Source organism: Equus asinus, chromosome 16 (assembly GCF_041296235.1).
Source record: "Equus asinus isolate D_3611 breed Donkey chromosome 16, EquAss-T2T_v2, whole genome shotgun sequence".
NCBI lineage: Eukaryota > Metazoa > Chordata > Mammalia > Perissodactyla > Equidae > Equus > Equus asinus.
This window is the reverse complement of record NC_091805.1, coordinates 41,807,853-41,817,229: the sequence shown is the minus strand read 5'-3', so window position 1 is coordinate 41,817,229 and position 9,377 is coordinate 41,807,853. Positions and strand designations below refer to the sequence as shown.

Here is a 9,377-nt window from a genome sequence, read left to right as displayed (position 1 = left end):
AGAAAATTAAGCTGTTGGGACTTGAACTCAGATTTTCTGGTTTTAGATCATCAACTCATAATTTTGCAATGCCAGGTCCCTTCAAGCCTAGAGACTTACTGAGTAATAGGGAAATCTCATTGAGAATGTACTTGCATTATCCACAACATGGCTAATCCATATGTGGATAATGCAGAATTGATTGTGTCTTATCCCCATTAACGCTTGGAGGGAGTTGTACTCTTCGATGTCAAAATAAATTCTGATTATTTGAGTAGGCCGAATTCATATTAAATTCATACTGTGTTCCCAGCAAAAAACAAATTGTGCTTATATATATTTGGAAACTGCAATGACAGGAAACATTTGGAAGAAAAGAATTTTGCCCTAGACGTACACGTCAGGAAAGTAGGGAACTAGAGTCTATTGTCACCAGTGTTTTGGAGACTGTTCTAGTGATTTTAACCCTCTTATTAAATATAGCATGGTGATCATGGGATTAGTTTCATGTTCATCTTTTATCAAATCCTATCTCAACTATTTATTCAAATTTAAATTTATTGAGTACCTACCTACTATATGCCAAGTAATGTATTAGGCATTGGGGATAGAGCTGTAAAAGTACTAGATAGGGTCTGCTCCCATGAAGCTTCTAGTGGGGGGAATTAGACCATAAACAATATTCCCTTTAACTCAGTGTTGGTTAATGCAGAAATGGAAAAACATGCTGCTTTGGGGAGAGGTGGAGTAGTGTCTTATGTGCATTATGTAGGGGGAAAAATACTGAGGAATAGCTCTTAGCTTCAGCTTACACTGTTTTCCCTCCCACTGCCTGGGCAGTGTATTTGTACCTTAGACTACAACTGGTGAAACAGTAAATTTCATACCCTCTATAATTCTAATTTTAGAATTCTTGAAAGAATAGAATTAGAGCATTCTTGAAAGAGAACTTTGGTTCTCTGTAGAATCTTAAAACTCTGCAAGGTTTCTTCTTGTGTCTAACTTAAATAGAATCAAATGATCTTACTAGGAAAAGCAATGGCTTTGTGAATGTAACTGCTTTCTATTCATCTTTCTGGTATAAAATTTATCTTGGAGAAAAGTATGGTTTTTAGTAATAAGATAAATTTACATACTTTAGTCTTGCAAGTAAGGTAAGATCTTATGTGTCAGTATGCACACTGACAGTGCAACTTTTGTATTTAGTGCCTGTGTCAGAGAAAAACTAAAAACATTTTATTCAAACATTTTCTCAGTGCCTTATGCCAAGTACCATGGTACCAAGGTACTCAGCAGCTGATACAGTTTGAGGAAGGAAATATATATTCTGTAAGCGTATAATGAGAACTAAAAGCAATATATTAAAAAACGAAAGTACAGATAATTGCAACAATTTAATAGTTAAAACGTGTATTTAGGAATTTCTCCAGGAGATGGCACTGTTGAGTTGACTTTTTTCCTTTCAGACAGTAAGACAATAGACCATTCATCTTTGTGTCACCCGAACAAAGAAATATTCCTGTATAGCCCCTTTTCTCCCCCCAGCTAATCACATGCTACTGGAACTGACTGTCTTGTGATCTACTCCTTGGTTGGCATAGATTAAAAAATAATCTGACACATGGTAGTTAATGGAAAGGAGCAAACTGTTCACCAGTTTTCATCGAGCTTTATCTTGTCATTTCAGTAGCTGATAACTTGGAAGGCTATTCTAGTGATTTTACCATCCTGCTCAGATGCCGTTCAAAAGTATTTTTCACTTCTCACGTCTTACTATGGTTGTTCTGGAAAAACATAAATTTGTAAATCTTTGTTTTCAGAGTAACCCAATTAGAAGGATTTTAATGTAAACATTGGGTTGGGTGCACTGCACCATTTTGCTCTACAATGAATATATTCTTATTTGGGTTTACCTCTAGTTTATAGTTAAAAGTAATTTCTAGTTGCTTGCTTTATTTGGATGTAACGTTTTGTATTCTTTGTATCTTCTGTTTGCTACCTTTTCTACTGGACAACTTGTAGCCTTCTGAAGGGAGGGAGTCAATAGGGTTAAGATCCAGAACTGGTTTTACCTGCGCTGCATGTTCTAGAAGTTCTGTGCGCGCACTTTCTGCGATAAAGGGAACAGCACAGCGTAGGGGTTTAGTTTTATTTACTGGAGGCGGGGTGCTAATCTAGGGGACATCATATACCAAAACCCAAAATGTGCAGTGCACTCACTGCAGGGTTTAGGCACTTTGGTAAAGATAAATACTCATCTATGAAACGATGACGTCTAAAGGAGGCACTGGGCAATTCTCTCGCCCCCTTTTACCTGACCCTCATATCTAAGCTACTTTCTAACTCCAGGAAACCCAATAAGCAATTCCAACTTTGGCCTAACTCCCTGTAGAAGAAGGTGAGCGAGGCCGTCCGTGATGGAGAGACTTTTCTTCAAGCTTGCCTGAGTCACGGACAGCCTGATGTCTATCTGGCTCCATAGGATGTAGCCCACACAATTCGCATTCACCTTTTTGGCAGCAAGGCGGCGGCTTCAGCAGACACTGGGCGCTCCAGTGCGCGGGGGTTAAAAACCTGAAGCGCCGGTTCATGACGAAGCCCCCTTTTCCAGCTGAGCAGGCTCAGGGATTCCCTGAGATTTCCAGGCGCTGCCGCAACCCCAATAATTTTAGAAGTGTCTCTCGGGGAGAGGAGGGGGACTAACCCAACCCCAACTTGAGGATGCCGGAGGGAGCAGCAAGAGGTCGGGGCGCCGCGGAGCAGGGGGCTTCACTAGAAGAAGCGGAAAGCTCCAATGCTAACTCTGGAAGCCCGGCCCTGGCGACGCCAGGCGAGGAGGGGATGACCTCAGCCGTCTCTGCCACGTTCCAGCCAATCAGTCCCGCATCTTGGCATCCGAATCCAGGACCCCCGAAGCCGGAGGCGACGCGAGCCAATGAGGAGTGGCCCGGGGAAGAAGGACAGGCGGCCAGCCTATGGGAGCGGAGAGGCCCGGCTGCGCGTATCCAAGGAGCGCCGGGCTCGGGCTCGGGGGTGTGGCGCGGCGCCGGCGGGGGTGGGCGGGCGCGCCGGGCGGCAGGTGTCGGCGGCGTCGGCATTCGGCGGCGATGGAGTGGCCCCGGAAAGCTGCGGACGGCCTCTTGCGCTGGCCCCACGGCCTCGGCCTCTTCCTCCTCCTCCAGCTGCTGCCGCGGGCAACGCTCGGCCAGGACCGGCTGGACGCGCCGCCACCGCCCGCTGCGCCGCTGTCGCGCTGGTCCGGCCCCGTCGGGGTGAGCTGGGGGCTGCGCGCGGCCGCGCCCGGGGGCCAGTTTCCCCGCGGCGGCCGTTGGCGGCGCAGCGCGCTCGACGAGGACGACGACTGCGGCCGGGTCCGGGACTTCGTCGCCAGGCTGGCCAACAACACGCACCAGGTGAGCGGGCGCCGGGCCCGGGCGCCGCCCGGACCGCGAGGTGCCGCCGCCGGCCCCTCCTCCTCTGGCCGCGCGCCTCGCGGCTCCGCCGACGAGCCCCCGGCCCTGCAGCGCCCGCGCCCCCCGGGCCGCGGCCCCGAAACTGCGGCGGGCGGAGTCCGGCCCGGGGAGCGGCCCCCGGGCGCCGCGGCCCGAGCGGCTGTGTTTCGTCATAGGGGAGGCAGTCTTCGACTTTCATGGCATTCGTTTTTGTAAGTTGTCAAAATCTCTCGAGCGTCGTTGTTTTCTGTGTGTATAAAGAGTCAGGATCCAATAACGCTGGAAGCCACCAGGAAGCTGGAGGAATAATTACCTCTTAAGTGCTTGCAGAAGTTGGGCTGCGCAGAAGCAAAGGTGTGTCCTCTCTGGGTCTGTGCTTTCAGGACGGGTAGGCGGGTGTTCAGAATCCCAAAGCAGTGGTTAGGTTACTGCGTGTATTTTAATAGTTAACGGAACAAGCTTGGAAAAGGGATGGCAGTGTGTGTGATCTCTTTTACGCCTTCAATTTGACCTTCTATGGTGGCATCGGACTCTGACCAGGATGTTTACATTCTGTTGTGACAAGGTTTCTAACCGTTAAGTAACACATTGCAGATACTCTGCTCTGAGCTGGGTCCTAGTCAAAGACTTTAAAAATCGTGGCACTTCTCTCCCTGGGAACAAGCGGTTCAACCTTTGCACACTGCTGGATTGACCAAGCCTATTGTTAGGCGTGTCCTGGCTCCTTGCTTCAGTGCAACGTGGGCATCTTCATTCCTCGTGTTTTTCTAAAACGATTTAATTGTTGCTACCCACGTTTGCATGATGTATTTTCAATTTAGTGTATTTTCTCCGTTATATCCTTTCCTTTTTCATAGAGAGTTGCACATGGGGACAGAGATAAGTGACCAACTGCATTTGTCCTTGTGCATTCCATATCAGCCCAACCTCAGTCTCCCCTTAAACTATCTTTCTCCCTCTACCTGGACTGTCCTTGTTATCTGTGCGGAATTCTCAGAGCTGGGGACCCAGGGCAATTGGAGTCAAGGCACAAGCAATCAGGGATAACCTCACTTAATGGGTTCCAAGCAGCAGCTGCATAAAGGTGGCCAAGCTAGTGCTGACGGGTGGGACAGGCTGGGCGCCGATAGGGTGGAATGAGTACTGGGAAGTTTTCCTGTTTGACGAGAAAAACAATAATCGTGTAGACTTCCATCTCACAGTGGGGAGTTGAGAAAGGCTTTACAACACTGATGCTTAATTTATAACAGGACCACTTCCTTCCTTGAGCCAGCTGGACACAGCATTTGTACTCCGTATTTTAGGTTTTTCTCTTGCTGGTTGACCTACCTTTAGGACCTGTGGCTACTTGTGCATTTATTCCTTTCCTCAAGAGTCTTCCCCAGTTTAATTGATATCTCATTTGTAGTATATTGATTTCTAAAGCAAGACGTTGAAAAAACTGGCTCAGGGGGCCCTTAGGCCAAATGTACTTGAGAGCAGACCTGAACCCACTCATTCTTTGACATCCATATATAGAGAAACTTCCCTCTACTTTTTTCATTTTATTTAGCTACTGTTTCCAATGATTTTTTTTTCAACCTTCCTCCAGTGATCTAATTTTGAGTAGCTATTTTTGCATTTGTTAATCATCCTTGGTCTCTTCTTCAGAGATCCCATCATTTTAAATTAAAAAAAGTAACGTGTACATGTGGTAAAAGTGGAGGCACTGTTAATAATCTTCTTCACCTTGGAAATGGTTGAATAAAGCAGTTGAGGTCTACCTCCTTAACCAAGAATTGTTATGTAATGGTCTGTTCAGCTTTTCAGTTCTATATTTTTAGAAGTCATGACAAAGCATCCTAAATCGTGTTGAAGAGATCTAGTATTTTTGGACCCTTTATAAGCAGTGTGAGATAAACGTATCACCATGACAGAAGAACTTTTTATCAGAGATATCGTACACTTTTGTACAGCTGGGAAGGTGCCATTTAGAGTAGTTTTTCATAAAATGACAGGATTCAATTCCCAAGAAGAATCAACAGTTCTTGGTTCTCTTCTTATTTGTTATAGAACTTGCTGTTCTTGTCAGGTGACATTAATTCATGTAGTCAGTGTATGTGATTGCCTTCCAAATGTCCAAATACGTGCTAGATGCTGGGGGTACCAAGATACAGAGGAAAGAGGATGAAAAGCCTCAGAAGGTTTTAGCAAATCTCCTAGACCTATTTCTGTGGTTATTTGGCTTGCGAGACTATGTTGGCATTTAACTAATCTTCTTAAGAAGGAAGTAGAACTAAAACATGATAGTAGTTTTATATTCTTCTGGTTTCAGGAGACCTGTGCCCTAATGACCTATAACGCTTCAGGCTTCTTCACTCATGAAATCCAACAAGTGTGTGTGTGTATTTATAAATGTTCTTTCCTTAGACTCAATAAATAACCTTCCTTTTGCCTTTAACCCAAAACTGTTTTCATGCCACACTTCTAACTGATTCTTTCCTTGAAGTGCTTGGAGTGTTCATGACATGTGTAACCTGTGTACAGGAGAGAAATTGAGCAAGCCTAGGAGATTTTATTAATGTTGGTTGCTAAGTTGGATTGCTTCAAAACATTCCTCCTATAAGTACCCCTTTGAGGTTAGGCATGAAACTCTGTCTTGAAGAAACAGATGAAATGCCTTGGCCAGAGTTACGGTGGTGGCTGACATAATTTCCTTACTTCTCATTCCTGTGTTCAGACCATTTGACAACTTCCTTAAAACTTTTTAATCTTATGATTAATAAAGCCGGGAACTGTTGCTCATTCTCTGTCCTCCCTCTGCTCTGTCATTAACTACTTCTTTACACATAACTTCCCAACTTGTATCCCGACATCAAAGCATCTGGTTTCTTAAATAAACAGGCCTTGTGGAGAAGGCGTGTTGTGTGCGGTGTCAGCTCTGAGAAGAATGTGTGTGTTTGTTTCCTGGTGCTGGCAGGGCTGAGTCCAGGCTGACAGGACTGAATGTGCCTGTTGGAGGCTTCAGGGAGCTGCCGCTCTCAGCCTCTTGTTGTGGATCTTTGTAACACCCGGAAATCTGAAGATCAGTGCTCTTAACTGCTGGGAACTTTCTAACTGCCTCCTTTATTCCACTACTCAGCCTCTCTTCATACTGCCTTCCCCAGCACTCCCACCCTCACCTCTAGTTAATCTTCTCCTGGGTTTCATCCATTCATTTTGTGGTCAAGGAACAGGAGTTCTGTAGTATCTCCTTTTTGGTCTTGGTTGAGCAGAATGAGCGAAATCCTCCTGAGGATTCCACTCCCATGCAGTATACTAATCAGACTTTTAACCCTAGGGGATGTTAAAATGACTAATGCATTGGGGATTTTAGTTAGAAGTATCAGGAGATTTGCTGAAGTATATTTATCTGAGGAAACGTTAGTCTTCGTCTTAGGTTTGTTGTTTGTTGTTGAGGTGAGAGTAGAGAGCTAGCCAGGTAAGAATGGCTCAAAGAGAACGCAGTGTAATAATTAGGGAAGTTCTATGCTGACTCAAAGTTGGCTCTGTGCATAGTGATTTTTAATTAGAAATCTGAATCTCCTGTCTGTGGAAATAATTGGAAGAAGGCTTATGCAGGTCATAATGAAGAAATTGAAGAAGGTCAATTTCTAATGACTATTTTCTTTTTGTAATGAGAACAATAATAATAGGCTCTCCATCCTCCTGTTTTGATTGGATCTTTCATGTCAGGTTCATAGAGGCTTTCTCTGCACTCTGCTGATTTTCAGTCAGCTCTTGCCAACAAGCGTTGGCTTCTCCGTGGTTGACTATAGGGACTGTGCTCCCTAACTTTATCCTAGTTGGCCTATTACCCTTGTGTGATCCTTGCACGAAGGGCAATGCTTAATGCCAAGTTGTAGTGGTCAGAGCAGGAGAGTGACATTTCCTCTTCTCCCTCCCTTCCTATCCACTCCTACCCCTCAAGCTCTGTCTTCACAGAAAATGAACTTTTTTTTGAGGAAGATTAGCCCTGAGCTAAGGTCCACCACCAATCCCCCTCTTTTTCCTGAGGGAGATTTGCCCTGAGCTATCATCCGTGCCCATCTTCCTCTATTTTATATGTGGGACCCCCGGCACAGCATGGCTTGATAACTGATGCATAGGTTCGCACCTGCCATCTGAACCAGCAAACCCCAGGCCACCCAGGTGGAGGGCACGAACTTAACCACTGTGTCACTGGGCCAGCCCCTGAACTGTGTTTTGAGACTGGAGAAATGATGCTCAGATGTTTTATATGATTAGAAGCTAATATTAAAGGAGACAAAACCATGTAATTAAAAATACAGCTTTTCTAGCAAAGGGCTGTGTGGCAAGGGCTCCAAAAATATTACAAAATAGATACTGCATTTGTAAATTTCTAAAAAATTTTCAATTTCCTTTCTATCCCTTTGTAACCAGTTGTTTCTATCACATCTTCTACTCTTTTTAAAAACTTGGTGAAAACTTGTTCTTCCCACCGTCTGTGTGGCTTCGCTTATCTGTACGTAGGTGGGTTTGAGGAGTAATGGGGTTTGAGGAACAAGCTGGACACTTTCAGTCAGTCCTAGGCAGGTTTTTGTTGTTGTAATGGTGACTGGGATCAAAGTTGAGTTGATTATATGTGGCTTTTATCTAGCTGGATTGAATGAATCTTCATACGACACTTCATACTTTTAGAAGTTGTTAGGTGAATGCTGGACATGTAGGATTTTTTTTTAAAAAAAGATTGAGGCTATTTTTCCTTCTCTACTCTCAAGCCCAGTCTCAGGAAACCACAGTAAAAACAAAATCTTCCATTCAGAGCCTGTGGTGTTTTGCTGAGAAAGTTTTCTGTGAATGTCATTTATTTTGTGTTTGGCATTTCGGTATCTGGCCCTCAGTTTCTCATCTACAACATGAGAAGTTTTGGACTAGATTTAAAACGTCTAAAAAAAATTCTGTGATTCATGTGGAAGAGAGGAGGCCAGAGGTTGTAATCACAGATATTTATTGGTTGATTCCGAATTTAGAAGCAAATTGCGGCAGTTCTGCTTCCCAGTTGAACTTGAACTTAGCCTGGATTTCACATCTGGGGGTGATTTGTTACCACCTCCAGAGCTTGCTTCAGTGAAATACGAGTGTTCTTAAAGATAGCGGGAGTATTTTTTTTATATAATTATGAAAGACATTTGACTGTTTTATTTTTTGAGTAATACTTTATCATTCCTTATCAGCTGAAAAATCTAATGCTAATCAGAGCTGCTAGCCTGGATAGTCCACAAGCAAACCCAGTAGCTATATAGCAGTAAATTTGTTTTTTTCCTTCCCTACAGTACTCTGCCAAAACTGGGGCTTTTTTTTTTTTTTGTCCTGGCTGCCTGTGTGTTTGAAAATAGAAGGTCAGCTTACCATGGGTATACTCAGCCCTGTGCTAGTTAGAAACTTATGTGTGATTAATTGGCTAGATTTATTTTCATCGGAAGAAAATGTATGTTTTTTCCTTCTGGGACTTATGAGTACTCTTTCTCTTATATTTGCTTTTGTTAAGAGTTTTGTTCTTTTCTTTCTATATGTTCTAAAAAACTAAGTTCTACTATTGTACTTGAGCCAGTTTGCAAGTCTGCTTCATCAGTAGGATCACCCTGAAGGACCAAGGGAAATTGAACTGGGAAGGAACATGTTAATTAACTTTAGTACTTCCCAGACAACATAGTTCAGACCAAATGTGTGTCTGGTACCTGCTAGTTGTCAAAGGGATTTAAGTCATAGATATGTTGTATGCACAATTCAAAAGAGATATCTGCCCAGATTTGAGTCCTGGCTCTGCTGCTCCATAGCTGTGTGATCATGGACAAGCACTTAACTTCTCTGACCTTTATGGTGGTTTTTTTAAACTAGAGAAGCAGCTTTAGGATTATTTGGCAAGTCAAATGAGAAGTTTTATCAAAATGTTTTGTTAAATGT

At 43.9% G+C, this 9,377-nt stretch overlaps 1 protein-coding gene across 3 annotated transcripts in view; it reads left to right on the top strand.

Moving 5' to 3' along the window:
• Positions 1-2,879: 2,879 nt before the first annotated feature.
• Positions 2,880-9,377, top strand: part of SORT1 (sortilin 1) — a 61,845-nt gene continuing 55,347 nt past the window's right edge. The window contains exon 1 of one of the 3 annotated variants that reach the window (XM_044749397.2): positions 2,880-3,392. In XM_044749397.2, coding sequence (XP_044605332.1) covers positions 2,955-3,392 — 438 coding nt within the window. In that variant the 5' untranslated portion in view covers positions 2,880-2,954. Of the gene's footprint in view, positions 3,393-3,553; positions 3,644-9,377 lie in introns of those variants that run through there. The other 2 variants (XM_044749396.2, XM_070486972.1) reach the window with 2 other exon arrangements.